At 47.0% G+C, this 19,675-nt stretch overlaps 1 protein-coding gene across 2 annotated transcripts; it reads right to left on the bottom strand.

Annotated features, from left to right (window-relative positions):
* Positions 1-1,910: 1,910 nt before the first annotated feature.
* On the bottom strand, positions 1,911-18,036 carry LOC112931435 (myeloid cell surface antigen CD33-like). Of its 2 annotated transcripts, XM_072757691.1 has the most exons (8): positions 17,383-17,899; positions 16,927-17,205; positions 16,652-16,699; positions 15,230-15,326; positions 14,905-14,986; positions 8,708-8,984; positions 6,842-6,959; positions 1,911-2,028 (listed from the first exon to the last, which is right to left on the bottom strand). In XM_072757691.1, the coding sequence occupies exons 1-6, from the start codon at positions 17,858-17,860 to the stop codon at positions 8,829-8,831; spliced, it is 1,140 nt and encodes a 379-aa protein (XP_072613792.1). In that variant the 5' UTR covers positions 17,861-17,899; the 3' UTR covers positions 1,911-2,028; positions 6,842-6,959; positions 8,708-8,828. The 2 variants fall into 2 exon arrangements, with proteins under 2 accessions (XP_072613792.1, XP_072613785.1); XM_072757684.1 differs by lacking the exons at positions 1,911-2,028; positions 6,842-6,959 and having other exon boundaries at positions 8,243-8,984; positions 17,383-18,036.
* Between the last annotated feature and the right edge of the window lie 1,639 nt (positions 18,037-19,675).

The following is a 19,675-nucleotide window of genomic DNA, read 5'->3' as shown; positions in this document are numbered from 1 at the left end:
TGAAGATTAACCACTTCTCCTTCCAGACGGGGTCCCAGCAATCTCTCGTCCCCCAGTCTCTGTCCATGGCCTGTCCCTCCTGCACCTCTGTTCCCACCAGGAAGGTGTGTATTATCTGGCCAATTACAGCGTTCAGAAGCCCCAGAGAGTCAGGCCTACCAGCTGTGGGACTCAGGAGGGGTGAGCAGGGGAATCTTCTCAAGGAAACAGAGAAATTCCAGGCCATGCCATCTCTTGTTCATACAGTGTGAGCTGGTAAACACAGCCAGGGGCCTGTAGGAAACACCATCGCTGTGCACAGCTAGATGGTAAGTCCCAGGTATGAATGTCCAGAGTAGACGGGGCCAGGACTCCCAAGGGGTTCGGGGCTTCCTGGCTGGCTTCCCCTCTGCTCCAGGCATCGCTGGTGTCACCTGCACCAGGCCACGCCTGAGAGCTGGGTATTTGCAACAAGATGACAGCATAGCATGACGTAGAGGGATAATGCCCAGGTGTGCATGGCCTTCCTCCCCCACGAGCCTCAGCTTCTTGGAGAGTTCACAATACTGTGTCACATGGAGGGATCACAATACTCAACTTTTGTCTGTGGGGGAATCCAATATGAAGACAGAGGTGGGCGTTTTCTGTGGCCATCTTGCATGTCAAATGTCCAGCCCTGCCTGTTCCTCCGTGGTCACTCTGAATCCCGCCTTCAGTAAGAAGCTCCTGGTGGTCAGCTCTGCCCTTGGGATTCCTCATCTGAGATTTCCAATGAAGGGATCATGTGCACCAGATGGCTCCAGGCTCAGGCTGTGGTGCCTTGGGGGAGGGGGATTGAACTCTTCATAGTTAGATGCCTATACTCACAGGGCGTGATGGGCTGAATTGTGTCCCCCCAAAAGTTGTATGTTCATTTCCTAACCCTCAGTACCTCCAAATGTGACTGTCTTTGGATATCAGGTCTTCAGAGAGATCATTAAGATAAAATGAGGCCATTGGAGTGGACTCTAATCCAACAGGTGCCTTTGTAAGAAGACGGGATTAGGACTCAGACACACACAAACAGGAGACCAAGAGCACAGGGGGGATCTGGCCACTCATGAACCAAACACAGGGTTCTCAGAAGGAACTGATTCTACCCACACCTCAATCTCCAATGTCTAGCTTCCAGAGCTGTGAGAAAATGAACTTCTGTCATGTAAGATACCAGGTCAGTGTACTTTGTTGTGTACCTCCTCCCTCTCCATAACACCTGCTCTAGTCCCTCCTTCTCCTTCTCCTCCCCTTCCTTTGTCTTCTTCTCCCTCCGCCCCCCACCCGCCCTCCTCCCAGCAATCCTCCTCCCCACCATGGTCCTCTTCCTATCTTCCTTCCCCTCCTCCTCCTTCCATCTTCCTTCTCCCATCTTGCTCCCCTCCTCTTCCCCCTCGACCTCCTCCATCTTCTTACCTTTCTTTGTCTCCCTATCTTCCTCCCCCACCTCCTCTTCTCATCTTTCTGTTTTGGGAAAGGGAATGGTAACTGAGCCACTTGCTGAGCTCTGCAGTCAAGCTCATAGTTGTCCCATACAGGGGACCCTGGCTCCCCATGACCAGGTCCCTTCATTCACACGCAGGGCCCCAGGAAGATATATTAGGAGCTTCCTCAGACAGTCCAAAGTCTGAATAGAAGGAGCTGGAGTATCCAAAAGGATGTTTCACTGGGTTAGGATGGGCCCAGGATCATGGGAAGAACTTCCTGAGCATCCTTGGGGGCTCCCAGTATGTCCCATGAGCCCCTCATGGGGCTCTCAGGGCAGGGTCCAGGGACAGAGTCCCCTAGCAGTACACTGGGGCCTCCCACATTGGCCTGTGACTTCAGAGCCCACCATTTTTTGCTTCCTGCTCCTTCATTCCCATACTCTTCTGAGGTGAATCCACTTCTCTTCTCACCTGTCTTGGCATCCTGTCTGTCTTCCAAAGGCTGGGAAATGTTTCCACCTTTCCTGTCCATTCCCTGATGGCCAGTCCGAGTGTGGACAAAACTACTGTTCCAAACACAGGCCAGCATCTGGAATGAGAGATTTTGGGATCTGCTGGTCCAGGGTAGCTGGGATAGGTGGACAGTGACGTGAGTGGCTGGGAACAAAAGGCGGCTCACATGACAGAAAGTAGGCCAGAGTCACAGGGCACTTTGACTTTTCCCTTCTGCTGGGTTATTGGGTTTATTTGTCCTGAGAAGTAGGGCCCCAGTCTTCCCAGAGCAAAGCTCCTCCCAGCATGAGGAGCCAATGGAAAATGCCTCATCTTGTGTGGCTGTGATGTAAGTATGTATGAATGTGTCTGTTGTGTATCTGTGGCATGTGTGTCTCTGTATTTGCATGTGCCTTTATGTCTGCAGTCTCTCTGTGTGTCTATGCTGTGTGTGTATTTCTTTGATCTGTGTATATATGTGTGGTCTGTGTGTACGTCTGAGGTATGTTTGTGTCTGTGTATATGTGTGTGAGTGATTTCTGTGTGTGTATTTTGAGGTGTATCAGTGTCTCTGTGTGTCTGTGTGTATGTTTGAAGTGCATGTGTGTCTGTACTTCTGCATGTGTGTCTGTGTCCTCTGTGTGTGCATAATTGAGTTGTGTGTATGCGTCTGCAGAAGTGCCTTTGTGTATATTTATGCAGACTCAATTGTCAGTTTCTTAATGATAACATCCATGGACAACATAACGGAGAGTATAATCCATTTCATATTCCCTTTATATCTTTCTCTTTTGTTTTTCTTCAAACTCCTTATCATGAATCAATATAACATAGGGTCTACTTAATTATTCTTTGTCTCTCCTGCCATTAAAACTAAGCTTCACAAGGGGTCGTGTATTTCCCATTTACTGCTGAATCCACTCTGACTATAAACATCCTTGGCATACATTAGGTGATCAATGAATATTTATTTTAAGAATTGTAAGGCTATTAGGGCACCTGGCTGGCTCGGTCAGTGGAGGATGTGACTCTTGACCTTGGGGTTAGGGGTTTGGGCCCTATACTGGGTGTAGAGATTACTTAAAAAATAAACTCTTGGGGATCCCTGGGTGGCTCAGAGGTTTAGCGCCTGCCTTTGGCCAGGGGCACGATCCTGGAGTCCCGGGATTAGGTCCCGCGTCGGGCTCCCTGCATGGAGCCTGCTTCTCCCCCTCTGCCCGTGTTTCTGCCTCTCTCTCTCTCTCTCTATGTGTATCATGAATAAATAAAAAATTTAAAAAAATAAAATAAAATCTTCATTAAAAAATTGTAGGGAGGGGATCCCTGGGTGGCTCAGCGGTAAGCGCTTGCCTTTGGCCCAGGGCGAGATCCTGGAGTCCCGGGATCGAGTTCCGCGTCGGGCTCCCGGCATGGAGCCTGCTTCTCCGTCCTCCTGTCTCTCTCTCTCTCTCTCTCATATGAATAAATAAATTAATTAATTAATTAAATTTAAAAAATTGTAGGGATATTTAGAATAAGCAAAATAAGATTTCTGGCAATCTCCGAAGGAAAATATGTATTCTTTAGAGCATACACTTCTGGGGTGATCTGATTCTAGCATTTTATTACCTTTGAACTATTTTAAACGGTATAATTTATAGATAACTAATAGCAATGCAAATAGATCTTGTCCATAGACATACATATCCATTCTGTCCACTTGGGGTGGGGGGAACTTGAACCCCCCCACCAAGCCACTTTTACTATGCATTCACAAATTCATTTCAATATTCCCTTATTCCATATAAATTTGTGCACCATTAATTTCTGCCTGGTTCCCTCATTCATAATGAGTTAAATAAAATGGAGAGTTGCTGTACAATGGTTATAAAGTTTCAGTCATGCAAGATGAAAAAGTTCTAGAGATCTGCTGTAGGACATAGTGACTATAGTTTTTTTTTTAATTTTTAATTTTATTTATTTATGATAGGCACACAGTGAGAGAGAGAGAGGCAGAGACATAGGCAGAGGGAGAAGCAGGCTCCATGCACCAGGAGCCTGACGTGGGATACGATCCCGAGTCTCCAGGATCGCGCCCTGGGCCAAAGGCAGGCGCCAAACCGCTGCGCCACCCAGGGATCCCTAGTGACTATAGTTAACACTAGTGTACACTTAAATTTTTGTTAAGAGGATAGAATCGATGGTAGGTGGGTTTTTTGCCACAATAAAAAACTGTAACAAATGTTTATTTCATATCTATATGAATGTCATGATGTTGCCTTTGAAAAGCTCATCCTTTGATAGAATAAATAAACAAATTCATTGGCACCTATGTGTCTGTGCTGGCTTTTCAGCTTTTTGTGTATTCTAGGCATTAGAAACCTGTCCCTGCCCACTGAGCCAAATAAGATGGACCATGTAACAGCCTGAGCTCATCTTAAAGGATTTTGTTATTCCCACTTGGGCAACTGGGAGCCAATGGAGGGTTAGAAGCTGAAAATGACACTTGGGTTTTTAGAATTCTCTCTGGGTCTCTGTGGAAAGTAGATTGGGAGTGGGTCGAAACAGGTGAGATGAATTTCCTTGATTGTATATTCATGTTTCCAAGATAGAAAGTAAGTCCTTGGAGGCAATAATGTGCATTTTTCACAACAGTATAGACTCGCTTTGCTCACAGGAATGATAAATTTCATAGTAGGGGATAAATATGTGTCAAGTGGCAGTATTTACATAAAGGTAAACACACAAGTAGCAGAATCTTGCATAAAGTATTGTTTTAATTTTGGTAAAGAAAATTGTGTGATACCTGGGTGGCTCAGTCAGTGGAGCATCTGCCTTCAGCTCAGGTCATGATCTCAGGTCCTAGGATCGAGCCCTGTGTCAGGCTCCCTGCTCATCAGAGAGTCTGCTTCTCCCTCTCCCTCTGCCTCATATTCCTCTTGCTTGTTCTCTCTCTCTCTCTCTCTCCCTCCCTCTCTGTCTCTCTCTCTCTCATAAATAAATAAATAAATAAATCTTTTTTAAAAAGAAAGAAAAGAAAAGAACATATAGATGACTTTCCTTTCCTTGCATCTACTCACTCACAACTGTAGGAAATAATTTGGGAGACCAGAAGTGACAGGTGAACAAAAGTTTGTTCTTTTGTGTAGGGGCAAGGCAAAATCAGCCAAGTGCTTCCCTATTGTGTGGAGGTGGGTTAGGTGTGGGAAGAGATATTTGGGAGACAATGAACACAGTGCTCCCATGCCTGGCCCCTCCATTGGGGCTCCCACATCCAGGACTTTCCTCTATCCTAAGACATAAAGCAGCTAGAGTTTTTCTCATCCTTCCTTTTCTAGAGGTCTCTAACCCTGCCAGTGAAAAGTGGAGTGAGGTCAGTGTCCTTTAGAATGCTGGCTCTGGGGATGACCAATGGTGAACCCTGTTCTGATGTTTGGAGGACTCAGATAAGGGTTGGCCTGGGGAGGATTCTGATCACCTGGTGTGGTAGACCCTGGAGGGACCATAAGGGAGGGGTCTGGCTTCCATGGCTAGCCCCCATGTAGCACTCTTGAGCAGATTGAGAGTCTGAAAAGGAGAAACAGAAATGGAGGAATGTTGGACAGGCATGAATTTCCTGCTTATAGCCCTATCAACAGCACCCAGACTTTGTGCACTTCCCAACTCTGGGGCTCAAGATAGCCTTGGCTATTCACTGCAAGAATTGCCAGCAGAGGTTGGAAACTTGGAATGGTTGAGACCATCTATCGAGGGACCAGAAGCCTCCAGACAGAAATGTGAGAAAACATGGAAAGAGGAAAAACTCATCCCAGACTGAAAGAGTGAAAATCAGTTCAAACAGAGAAAGAAAAAAAGCATCTGGAAGTTACCCAGGCTTGGTAGGAAGACAGTTACAAAATTAAATGGAAACCTTATTTCTCTCTTAGGTCATACAAAGGTCCGCCTCTTTGAGTGACTACTACTTTCTTGCCAACAATGCCCCAAGACTGGCTTTGTTATTTCATCTAATTACTGGGGACACCCTTGCCTAAACCTCATCTCGGGACACACCCAATTCCTGGTTAACACCTTCTGAGGGCAAAGAGCCCTAGTCTTAGGAGGGAAGCACACCCTGCAAGGTCCCAGACACCCCTGGCCAGCATCATTGACTTAGGATGTCACCAGACCCTTCCATAGGCTCTTGTGCACTTCACACACCAGGAGGCACCCGGGGGGCTCTCCATCCACCAGGAGACCCAGGGGAGTCTCTCAGACCCCTGGAGAGTTCCAGGCAGGGGACCTGGTGCTGTCTGTGGTGCTGAAACAGGGCCATGCTTTGAGCTCAGGTACCTCCCAGCTCAGCAGAAGGACCTAACCCAGATGCTTATGTCTTGGTTTGGGGCCAGGAGGGCAAAGGGGTGAGGATGGATGGAGCCAGGGAAGTAGAGAGGAGTGGGTAGTACTGGCCTCCTCTCTCTGCTCCATCTGCCACTTCTCCTGTTCACTCTCAGCATTGTTCCTCCTGTGGATGACTTCTATCTGCCTCATCTGGCTGAGCTTCTTGCTAAGGCCCTCTGCTTACTGGCCTCTTATACTGCTTCTTTAAATAGATTGCTTCAGGGCAGCCCTGGTGGCGCAGCTGTTTACACCGCCTGCAGCCCAGGGTGTGATCCTGGAGACCCAGGGTCGAGTCCCACATTGGGCTTCCTGCATGGAGCCTGCTTCTCCCTCTGCCTGTGTCTCTGCCTCTCTCTCTCTCTCTCTGAATGAATAAATAAATAAATCTTTAAAAAAAACAGATTACTTCATCATACACACACACACACACACACACACACACACACACACCTGAAAGTGAGGAGGCTAGTCTTCACATTTGACAAAGGAGAGACCTTAGGGTCAATTGTATTAGACAATATGCCTGGATCCCCCCTTTCTTCCCTTCTTCCTACCTGCTCCAGTGTCTGTGGGCAGGAGAAGGTATCTCAAGCCTGGTGGAGAAGGTAAGTGTTTCCTGGACACGTATTTCTGGCTCCAGTTGATCTCCCTTCCTGGTAGTGATGTGCCTGCCTGGAGAGAAATGAGTCTACCTGGCTGCTTTTTGTTTCTCAGTCAGGATTTGGGAAACAATGGGTCTGAGTGTCTCTCCTCTGTTGGATGAGGGGACTGAGATGCTCTGTCTCTGTATTGGTCCCCTAGTCTTGGGGTCCTAAACCAATTCATCTTCTTACCACATGCCATAATTCTCCTTTATTTCTTGAACCACTTACAGGGTTTCTAGGGGACAGCAGGGAACAATGGGTTGATGACAACTTGTCTCGATTGGAAGTTTATCCACTAACTTTCAATGTTTTCAACAGATGGTTGGCTCGTGTCACCAAGCCTGACATTATTATAAACAGAAGTCTGACGGCTGTCCCTTTTGGATGTAGGGCAGGGAGAGTTAGGTCCCAGCCATTTTTTTACACCACACCAGAATCTCCTATTTGTTTTTAGGAGTCACTTAATGGTCTTATGGCATTATGCTTTGTCCCTGTCATGGTTTTGGTGCTACTGGTGGATTTGAGGCTGTTTTTAATTTATTGATTTTTATTTTAAGTAAACTATTAGGTTTTTTAGGAGGAAGATTACAAATTCTTGATTGCCTTCACCAACCATCTCAACCCTGACATCTATTTTTCAGTTTATTTTGAAGGATACAGAGGTGCCAGATGGATGATGACCTGGTGACGGGTCTTCCTGGAGGAGGGATGTGAATGCCTGAAGATTGGGGGCATTTAGAGAATGACATGAGGGATTGATGGTTTAAGATATGGGGATGCGGATGTAGACTGGGTGAGATTGAAAACAACATGGAATAGAGGTCAGAGAACTATAGCCAGTGGACTACCTGCTTTTGTAAATTAAATTTTGTTGGAACACAGCCACATTAACTCATTTGTCTATGACTGCATTTGCACTGCAAACACAGAGTTGAATAGTTGCTACAGAATGCTTACAGCTTGCAAAGCCTAAAATATTTGCTATCTGACCCTCTACCAAAAAAAAAAAAAAAAATCCTGACCCTTGACCTGGAATGTCAGATTAGAAGCTTGTAAATTAGTCTCTGGGGCTGAGGAGAGGGAGAGGTTTTTTAAGTGTGGCTAACCCTGAATTTTAGGAAATTCTCTAAATGTTAATATGTGATTTTGCCTCTAATAAAACTAGTAGGAGGCAGGCAGGAATGAAAGAGAAGATTCAGGAGAGGAGAGGGATGATGCTGGAGACCAAGTCAAGGAAGGGACGCGTGCGAAGGATTTCCTTTTTCTGATAAATATTCACTAATATTTATCATTAAGTAATACATCTGCATCTATAGTTTTTTCCAACTTTATTGGGGTATAATTGACACGTAGCATTGTGTAAGTTTAAGTTACACAATGTAATGATTTGATACATTGCAAAATGACTACCACATGGGAGGGTTTTGAAAGTGAGACTGACACGTTTCTGATGTCCTGGGCAGAACATAACCAGCCCCTAGGTGAAATGTCACCAACACCTTTCTGTTCAAGGGGCAAGGAACCAGTATGCACCAAACTATCACAATGCAGCAGGACCTCTGTTGAGTGTTTTCCATATGCACTTCTATTTAATCCTCATGGCAACCCTGTGAGATGGGATTTCTTACAACCATTTCGCAAAGCAGGAAACCGAGACACGGAGGGGTAAGGTGGCTTGCATGAAGTCACCCTGCTGATAAATGAGAGAGCATGGATTCCATCCCAGGCCTCTCTGATTACAAAGCCTTAGTTAGTTCCATATAGCAGGAAACTCACATTCAGGAGTTTGTAAGCCCGTTGCCTATGGGGATGTTAACTCTTCTAAAAATCAGGGTTTGGATCCCCCTTCCTGGAGGATATGGACGCTTCCTCTGAGACTGATGCTCCTTGTGGTTCCTCATTGGGTCCTGATCTCTGAGTATTCTGCACAGGTGCTCTCTGTCCTCCTGTGAAAGCGGATGGAGGCATAATAGAGCTCCTGCTCCATCTCCGAGGTGGGGGGCACCTCTGCAGAGCTTGTGGGGTCATCAGGGAGGTCTGACTCCTGGTAATCCTAGGTGGAAAGCGAAGAAGGAGTTAGAGCAGGGCGGTGGGTGTGGGGTAGGGTGAGAAGGCAGCGAGGGTCTGCGAAGTGAATTTGATTCTGACAGGACATTGTTCATTCTTCCATTCTTTATCAAACATTTTGTATCTATAAATATAGGACTATTAATTGCTTTCAAATTTTACGGAACACTCACTCAAACTTGTGTGGAAAATACTATTATTATTATTTTAAAGATTTTATTTATTCATGAGAGACAAAGAGGAGAGAGAGAGAGGCAGAGACACAGGCAGAGGGAGAAGCAGGCTCCATGCAGGGAGCCTGACGTGGGACTCCATCCCAGATCTCCAGGATCAGGCCCTGAGCGGAAGGCGGCACTAAACCTCTGAGCCACCCGGAAAATACTTTAATTTTACAGAGAGAGAAACTTATTCTCAGAGAGGTTAGGTACTCCCCAAAGCCACACATTTGCTGATCATGAACCCAACTCCAGTCTCTCTGGCACAGAACACATAGGAAGATGTTTATGAAAAGCTCACTTTTCTTCTGGGTGTGTCTTTATTCTCACACTGCTACCATATCTACAACACCTCTGTTACCAAGCAATTCTCCAACACCAGCTGGGTGGCCCATAGTTCAACTCCATTCTGACACTCTTTACCCAGAGATAATGCCAGATCCCACAGATTAAGGGCTCAGACTTGCACAGCTGCCCCACTCCCACTTCCCCTGACAGTTGGAAGTCCGGGTTGTCACCTGTGCTTCTGACCAACTGGGTATAAATTAGTAGTTGCCACGAGCCCCACCTCAGGTTCTATTAATTTGCTAGAGTGGCTCACAGAACTCAGGAAAGCAGTTTACTTACTGTTTACTAGCTTTTATAAACCGATGTGATAAAAGACACAGCACAGATGAACATTCAAATGAAAGAGATGCATAGGGGGAGATGGGGGGAGGTGGCAGGAGCTTCCACACTCTCTCCAAAGAGCACTTCAGGGATCACTAGGTGTTCACCAACTTGGAAGTTCCTCGAACTCCATACTTTGGGAGTTTTATGGAGACTTCATCATGTATGCATGATCAATCACTAATTTCACTTCCAGCCTCTCTCCCCTCTCTGGAGAATGAGGGGCAGGGAGCAGTGATGAAAATGCCAAGCTTCTAATCATGGAGTGGTCTTTCTGGTGACCAACCCATCCAGAAGCCCATCCAGAGTCATCCTGCTGGTATAAAAGATGCTCCTATCACATAGGAAGTTCCAAGGAATTCAGAAGTATGGCTACTTCCTGCTGCAGACTAATTTCTCTAGATTTATGGCAACATTTTTCAAGAGTGTTTCCACTTCCCATCCTCCTATTTTCTCTTGAACTTACTCCAATTAAGATAACTTCCTTTACCAGGCAAGCAGATCTGCTTTTGTCAAGATCAGCTGTGACACCATTTGCTAAATTTGAGATTCATTTCTAAGAATTTATCCTACTGGATCTTACTAGCATTTGAGACAAACATGCATTCTCTTCTCCCTGAAGCTTCATTTCCCTTTGGCTACCAGGACCCACCCTCTCTTGGTCATTTCTTTTTTCTCAGTGGTTTTTCTTGTTGTCTCTACCTTGGATCCCTGGCACTCACAGGGCTCTGTCTGCAGAACCCTCCTCTTTTTTATGGCTTCATCTACCGTAGGACCTCGATGTGGATGCACCCCAAAATCTTTGCCTCCTACCTGGACACCTGTCCTGAGTTCCAGACTCTTGTCATCTACTTGTCTTCTTCACTCAGACTTGTCAGAGGCACCTTAAGCTGATAGTGACCAAAATAAAGTTTGACTCCCCCCCTCTTGCAAACATACTCCTACAGAGTTGGCAATTTCAGGAATTGCTGATTCAGTTATTTCTGTTGCTCAGGGCAACCATGATGGAGTTGTCTTTGGTATCTATGAACATTTATGGACATCTGTGGATATCTCTGACATCTACAGATTCATCTTTGGCATCTATTACAATATCTACCCACTAGGTAAGGGCAGTGAACTCTCTTTGCTCATCTCCCACATGTACTCTATCACTCCATTAGCAAATCCTGATTTACCACTGTTACCCTGGACTTAGTCTGTCTTATGGACTGAATTGTGCCCATGTGTTGAATTTATTTGTTCAAGTTCTAACACCTATTGTGACCATATTTGGATTATGGGGCCTTTAAAGAGGTAATTAACGGGCACCTGGGTGGCTCAGTGGTTGAGCATGTGCCTTTGGCTCAGATGGTGATCCTGGGGTCCTGGGATCAAGTTCCACATCAGGCTTCCTGCAGGGAGCCTCCTCCCTCTGCCTATGTCTCTGCCTCTCTCCCTGTGTCTCTCATGAATAAGTAAATAAATTCTTTTTCAAAAAATAAAGAGATAATTAGGGATGCCTGGGTGGCTCAGCAGTTGGGTGACTGCCTTCAGATCAGATCGTGATTCTGAGATCCGGGATCGAGTCCCACATCCAGCTCCTGTGAAGAGCCTGCTTCTCCCTCTGTCTATGTCTCTGCCTCTCTCCCTCTCTGTGTATCTCATGAATAAATAAATAAATCTTAAAAAAATAAACATATAATTAAGTTTAAACAAGGACATTAAGGTAGGGCCCAAAATGACTTATGTCCTTGTAAGCAGAACAGACACTGGAGATGTTTGTACACAAGGAAGAAGCCAGAGGAGGTCACAGAGAGAAGGCAGCCATCTGCAAGCCAAGGAGAGAGTTTTCAAAAGAAGCTAACCTTGCTGGCATCTTACCCTTGGACTTCCAGCCTTCACAATTGTTTCTGAAAATAGGTTTCTGTAGTCTAAGCCATGCATTCTATGGTATCTTATTATGGGAGCCCTAGCAAACTAATACAGTCTGCATCATCTCTTGCCTGGATTATTTGAGTGTCTTCCTTATCCAGTCTCCTTTTTTCTGCCCTAGCCTCCTATTGGCATTCTCAGCACAGCAGCCAGAGTGACCCCATTAAAATGAGCATCAGTTTGGGGTACCTGGCTGGCTCAGTCAATAGATCACACAACTCTTGCTCTCAGGGTCATTAGTTCAGGCCCCACATTGGGCGTGGAGCCTACTTAAAAAAATAGAACATCACTTCACATCTGTGAAATAATAGAATGTGTGTATATGTATATATATATATATATATACACACACATTGCTGCACAGATTTCTTAAAATCCTTATAATTTCCTAAGTGACAAGAGTGCTAGAAGCATCTTCTGTTCCAATGTTTGGTTTTTGACCCTGGTTCCTGACACAGAGCTCCTAAATCCCTTAGAATTTCCTGGAAGACAGCAGTATCTTTGTTCTAATGATGTAAACCTTGGTTGGCTCCTGGATGGGGGCTGGTCACAGAAATAACAGGCCGTGGTTAGAAGCTTGGAAATTTCAACTCCATGTCCTCATCCTCCAGGAAGGGAAGAGGAGCTGAAAATGGAGGTAATGATTTATTGTGTCTATGTGGGGAGGCATCCATACAAGTCCCAACAGCATGGTGGGGGGTGCAGTTAGGGAGCTTCTGGGTTGGTGAACACATGGAGGTGCTTGGAGGGTGCCACACGGGAAAAGGGATGCATTTCTTCCATCTGGATGTTGATCTGTATCTCTCATTATATCCTTTTATAATAGACTGGTATGCAGTAAGCAAACTGCTTTCCTGAGTTCTCTGGGCCACTGCGACAAATTAATTAAACTGAGGATGGGGGTTGTGGGAACCTCCAATCTATAGCCAGTTGGTCAGAAGCACAAGTGACAACCTAAACTTATGACCGGCATCTGAAGTAGGGTGGGGCAGCCTCGTGGGGCTGAGCCCTCCCTCACCTGTGGGATCCGATGCCAGCTCCAGGTAGATCATGCCAGAACTGAGTTGAATTGGGGAACATCCACCTGGTGTCAGAGAGAATTATTTGGCGTGGGGAAAACTACACACATATTTAGTGACCAAAAGGGTCAGAAGTTGTAGTTCTATGTGGTTTTCCTTTACATTGTCACTCTTCTAAAAATACATAGGTAATTATGGTGAACTGCAGCCCCCATGCCTCTCCATCTCCATTTCCCACCCACTATTACTCACTGCCCACGCCCACACAGATCTGCTTTAGGCACACTGTCCAACTTGCTGCTTCTCCCACACATCAATCATGCCCATCCTCAGAATCCCCAAACTTTGCTTAGATAGAGCCTTAGTGATTCTCTCTGGGATCACACTGAACTCCTTCACTTCTGGCAGGTGTTTTCTCAAAGACTCCAGTCCCAGGACTGTCCTCCCCCATTCTTTGATCTAATTCCTCTCCAAAGCAGCACCATTTCCTGTCAATTTCTTGTATATTTTTGCTACTTCTCTGTCACTGTTTTCATTCCCTCTTTCTGTCTCTGCCCCCACGCCCCCGCAATAAATCTAAGTCCTTGACAGCAGGGACATTTTATATTTGTAACGTATGTATTTGTAAGAACACAGATATTACCCAAGCACCCAGAACAATCGACAAGTGGGAAATATTTGCAAAAGGAATTAATGAATGCATGGTGATCACAGATCATGTGCTCAGAAATCTCAGTGGTGTCCACCTTAGTAAGAGTCTTATTTATTATTACGCTTTTAAGTAGGCTCCACACCCCATGTGGAACTCGACGTGGGGCTTGAACTCACAACCCTGAGATTAAGGCCCAAGCCAAAATCAAGAGTGGAGTGCTTAACTGACTGAGCCACCCAGGTGCCCCTTTAGTCAGAGTTTTAAATAAATAAATGAGGTCAGAGCTTGGAGATGAACAAGAGTAATGCAGGTTGACACAGACCCATGAGGAAGGCACAGCCCAACGATGATTCTGAGATGCAAAAAACTTCACTCTGCTGGAGGTGAGTGAGCAAGCTGGTGTTGGGGGAGTGAAACAGTAACTTTGGGTTTCCTGCCCCAAATGTCAGACCAAGTTGTTTTCGCCCCCCCGGGGTAGCTTTCGGCTGTGGGGAGAAGCATTGCTTTTCAGACTTTGGCATATGGGAGAAGGATCTTCATGGAGGTGATGCTAGCATGCCAGGGAGGAGAGGCGGGAGAGCTCCAGCAGGATAAAGACTAAGAGGGGAGCTCAGCTCAAAGGGAGTGGTTGCATTATGCTGTACTGAGCAGAAGCTCAGACATGCTCAGTAGCATATTGGTGCAAGAAGTGCAAGGCTAGTGGAGGACAGGGATTGGTCTGTGGCGGGGTCTCCAGGACAAGTGCCATCAGGGAGGTGGACAACCAGCAGGAAGAATGTGTTTAGGAGTGTGTTAACCACATGTTTCTGATGCTTTGGCATCTGAGGCCTTGCTAACCCTGCTAGGACTAGCCAATCTCTAGAGATGATGAAGGACTTTCCTGCAAGAATGCCTTTCACATGCAAACCAACTCCTCTAAAGCTCACACCCCAACTTACTTCCTGGGCCACTATTCCTCTGCCTAAACACCTCAGAGCCAAGTACCAAACAGCCAAGGACAGCCCCAACACCCTAGAGCCTGCTGAAATTATTCAAAACAGCCAATCCTAAATCTATCTACCCTGTCTCAGTGTGCCTTTCCTGTGGAAACCACAATAAAGGGCCCTACCCATGTCTCCCAATTTTAGTATGTGTGCTGCCGAAGTGACCACCCTAACCATGTCTCCCTTTGCTTCCTCTGCCTCCTGACCCACCCTAGCACTGCCCCATGTGGTCCTGTGTGGGGTGATGTGCCTCTCCTCCCAGGAACTGTGAGCCACAGAGTGCCTTTGCGGTTGCAGTCACGTCCTGATCTGCTGGTCTCAGATACCTGAATAATAAAACCTCCATTTTCAAACAAGCAGGAAGATGATGAGCTCATTTCTGGACATAGTGAATGGAGCATGTGTGTGGGCTCCCACCCTGGGAGATGCATGCCAGGATGTCCACATCACTCACCAAGGGAGCTGGCTCCACAACTGGGTGGATATTGTCCATGCCCACTGCTGTCCGGGATGCTGTCTTCCTGCAGGTCTTCACTCTGACGGGAGACATGGGAGACACAAGGGTCTCTGATATAAGGTCATTCTTTTGAGGCAAGTTGAGGCTGGGGTGAGCCCAGGAGCCTTCATATCAAGACTTTGTAACAAGATCCTCGCTCCTGGACCACTGGGACCAGGGCTGAGAACACACCTGTACTTGGCACCCTTCACCCTTGCTCCAAGACATCACAACCCCTGCAGGTCCCACTTCTTCCCGTCTCTCCCACACCTACCCAGCTCACCGAAAGAAGATAAGGCAGAGGCAGAGAGTGAGCAGCATAGTGACACCAGCTCCCCCAATGGCGCCTACAGTCAGTCCTGACCTGGTCCCTGGTTTCCCTGTAGACAGAGACAATTGGACTGAACTCCAATCTTGATGTGCAGTCATAAATTGCCTCCTCTGCAGCTCCACAGAGAGGGATACCCTTTCACTCCTGTCCAGGGTTCAGCCCTGAGGGTCTTCTACCCATTGTGGGACCTCAGCCTCCACCAGAAGGACATGGTCTATGTGAAACCTTCTATCCATACCATCTGGCCCCTGAACTCCTGTCTAGCAAACACCATCTCTTCTAGGATCCTGGTTCTTCCTCATACAGAGTCTCTCTGCAGCAGATCCCAGACCTGACTGCAGCGGGACCATGAGGCTCTCAGCCCTCTTGGCATTCCAGAATGAGAGAGAGAAAGAGAGAGAGAGGGAGAGAGAGAGAGAGAGAGAGAGAGAGAGAGAGAGAGAGAGAGAGAGCGCTGTGGGATGTGGAAAGTCACTCCTTCCTTCCAGGGAGGGTGTCTGAATTTTCTGGCCTCCACTGGCCCTATCACTAGAGTCAAATGTGGTCTTATGCACTTCCAGAGGCAGGTAGAAACAGGGGAGTTCTCAGACCCTCAGCTCTCCTGGCCCTGCCTGGCCATGCATCCTGGGAGCCCACACCCAGGGTGAAGGATGTGTCCCTGGGCATCACCTGTCAACCATTTGGCATGCACTGAAAGAGTCCTAATGGGGCTCACTATCCAGGTGAGGGCCAGATATCATTATCAATGGGATAGAACAATGGGGGTAAGGCTAGGCTCAGAGAGAAGGCAAGGTGAGGGCTGGGGATTGACAGTCAAAAAATGATCAGAGACATTTTGGGGCAGCAAAATTACTCCACGCGATAACACTAGATGGATACATGTGATTATAAATTGTCCAGTTCATGGAATGTATAATACCAAGAATGAACCCTAATGTCAAGGATGGACTGATGGTGATAAAGGACGTCCATGTAGATTTTATTGTAACAAAGCTACCCTCTGGTGGGGGATGTTTATAGTGGAGACGTAATGCACTTAAAGCAGGGCATTTGGGGAAAAATCTCTACCTTCAGCTTAGTTTTGCTATGAACCCAAAACTCCCCTCCAAGAGTACAGTCTACTGAAAATGCTCCAAGGCCTTCAGGGACCAGAGGCTGATGAAAAGCATATTCAAGATAGTGGAGAGAAAACTGCAGGTCACTTGGGCAAGACCAAAGTGCGAGGTTATGGGAGAAGAGGGCTGAGAGGGCTTCTCATGTCTAACCACAGCACATCAACACACCCTCATCCATGGAGTCTAAAGTCCCACTCTGACTTAAGTTGACAGAGACCCTGGCCAGTCAATACCCCATGGACATGAGGCTCCTTCCTACCTGTTCTGTGTTCCAGGCAGACACCATTTGTTGGGTTCTGTGTGGTACCTAGGATCAAAGAGGGGATTTCCTTCTTCAGTCTGGTGGGGTAATATCAGATACATATGGGCATCCCCCCACCCCAGAAACCACAGAAACACAGAAGGGACAGGGTTTGTGTCTTTCTAGGTCCCACACTCCACCAGACCTCTAGGACTAAAGCCCCAGGCATCTTAAGGCTGGCTTCTCCTCCCCTCATCCCTTAGGCACCCAGGTGGTCCTGGCTCTGTACTCACAGGTGACATTGAGTTGGATGGTCCTTTCCACCATTACACCAACTGCAGGGAACTGCACCTGACAGGTGAGGTTGGTGCCGTGGTCTTGGGGCCTGGGGGTGAGGGTGAGCACCGAGGAGAGGTGGGTCCTGGGGCCCAGGGAGGTAAGGGCAGCTGACATCCAGGAGAAGATGGGGGGTATGCCCTGCTCACAAGCCCAGGGCACAGAGCAGGTCAGGTTCCTGGGGTAGCCACACTCCAGGGTCCCTGGTATGAGGATGTCAGGTGTATGGGTCAGGGCTGTGAGGAGATGGGGAGACATAGGAATCAGTAGGAGTGTCTGAGGTCTGCCCCTGAGAGAAGCCCCAGGCTTGGTGCAGCCCCTGCCTGTGAGTCCCAGATGCATCTCCCAACCCACCCAGGGAGTCCTGGAGCCCTGTCCTACCCCTATGGTGTCATTTAGAGTCTTCTCCTTACCTGTCACATGCACGGAGAGCTGGTTCTGTAGGTAACTATATTTCAAATAAGGCCCTCTCTCCAACCTAAAGAAGTATGTCCCTGAGTCCCTTCTTTGTGCATCTCTGATCTCCAGGGAGCAGTTGTTGGCCTGAGGGTCCCCAAGTAGGAAGAATTGGCCCTGGGTCTCCTCTTGTACTTTTCGACCTGGGTTGTTTGTGGCCACTGGAGCACCCCAATGTACATTGGTCCCATTCCGGAACCAGTAGCCCCAAGCAGAGTAAGTGTTGGTCCAGTATTCCATGGGGTGGGAGAAGTAGCAGGGCACAGAGATGCACAGGCCCTCCTGCACCGTCAGGGACTCCTGTATTTGTAGCCAGTATATCGGATCTTGAGCCAAGAATCTTGTGGGGACTCCAGCATCAGCAGAGGCTCCCAACTTCACCTTCCCCTGGGCCCATTCAACTGCCCACAGTATTGGCAGCAGCAGCAGCAGCATCCTAGACAAGAGGGTATGTAGGCTTCCTGTGGGTGAAGGAGAAGTGAAATCCAGTAGGATTGGTGCTGGGAGGACCCATGAGAAGCTGGGGAGGAGCATGAGGCCTCGTAGTTCACAGAAATGGAACTGCAGCCCCAGAGCTCACCCCCTCCCTGCACAGAATCTGCCACACTCCTGGCCAAGAATGAAGGAGACCCCCCGCCAAGGGAGGAGAGACTCTCAATGGACCCTCACTGCCCCCATCCTGGCACTTGTTTGTGGCACCAGAGTCTGGTCCAGGTTCTCTGAGGACACATGATGCATGGGACACAGTGAGTCTCCTCAGGTCCTCCCACCTGAGGTGATTGAGCAGTATTGTCTCTAACAGGGAGCTAGTCAATTCCTGGCTAAACCTGGAGTCACAGGCTCATCTAGATCCTCAGGTGATCAGTCCTGCAAGGTGGAGGATTCTTAGGTCTATGTGAGTGTCTGGAGCAGAAGGAAAGATGGGGTCCTGGATGAAGAGAAAGCAGGAGCCATTCATTCATTCATTCATTCATTCATCCATTCTCCAAATGCCTAGTTAATATCTGTGTTGGGGCACCTGGAGATAAGACAGTTGGGCCTGACCCAGTTCATTCCATGACGTAGTCCCCACCAAGGGTACCACTTCCTTCATAGACACACTATGCTTTCATTTTGTCCCTATCAGGTTCACAGCTGCAGACACCTGTGACTTTGCAATGTGTCTCCTGGTCTCCTGGATATTTTCTTATATACAAGGATAGGACCATTTTTTTTTACTTCTATTATGCTGATTTCTAAAGTGTCACTGGCATCTCCAAAAGGAGAACTGAAAATACTACATAGTTCCATGTAAAACAAAAGGGAGAACACATGTTTTGAGCCATTGGAATCTCTGTCGGTACAATGGAGTGTGGGCTGAAGCAATTTCTTTAGTTCCTCATCAGATAATTAGCAGTTCCTGTCATGTAAAAAATAAGCTTCTCAAGGTCAAATGTGGCTCAAAACACATATTGTTGCAGAAAATATGAGTGGAGTGGTTATACAGCTGCAATTAAAACTGTAGGTTCTGCTGACATGCTTGCCCATCTCACTCTGTGGAGTACACAGCTGGGAAATCGTTGATGCCTCTTTTTACAATATAAATTTATAATAGCCTTTGCCATCATACATTCGTAAAATCTTCCAAACACAGTAATATCTAAGTAAATGTTCCTTGAAAAGTATTAACATAGAGGGGCACCATAGAGGGTGGCTCAATGGTTGAGTGTCTGCCTTCAGCTCAGGTCATGATCCCCAGGTCCTGGAATTGAGTCCTGCATCAGGCTCCCCATAGGGGAGCCTGCTACTCCCTCTGCCTATGTCTCTGCCTCTCATGAATACACAAATAAAATCTTTAAAAAATTTTTTAAACCAATTCTTGCAGAATTGTAGTGGTTTCTAGATGTGTTCTTTAATTCTTAATTTATTCTAACTTAGACTTAGTGAGATTCACTTGTTATCTCCTACAATTCTGTCAAGGTTGATGGATGTATCAAATTATGTAACCATAAGCAGAGTCAAGAGACTGAAGCATGCCATTCCCCAAAACGTTCTTTCCTTTTGTCATTTGGTGGCCAAATCCTCCCTCCACCCATAAACTTGCAAAAATGCTGGTCTGTTGTCCATCCCTATTGTTTTGTTATTTCCAGAATGTCACAAAAACGGAATAATACCAAAAGTAGCCTCAAAGTCTGGCTTCATTCAGTGGACGTAAAGCATTTGAGGGTCCTCCATGTTGTTGGGTGTGTCTGCCAATTACTCCATCCTGTA

The sequence above is a fragment of the Vulpes vulpes genome, chromosome 1 (genome assembly GCF_048418805.1).
Source record: "Vulpes vulpes isolate BD-2025 chromosome 1, VulVul3, whole genome shotgun sequence".
In the NCBI taxonomy this organism is placed as follows: domain Eukaryota; kingdom Metazoa; phylum Chordata; class Mammalia; order Carnivora; family Canidae; genus Vulpes; species Vulpes vulpes.
This window is presented reverse-complemented; position numbering and strand designations above follow the sequence as displayed.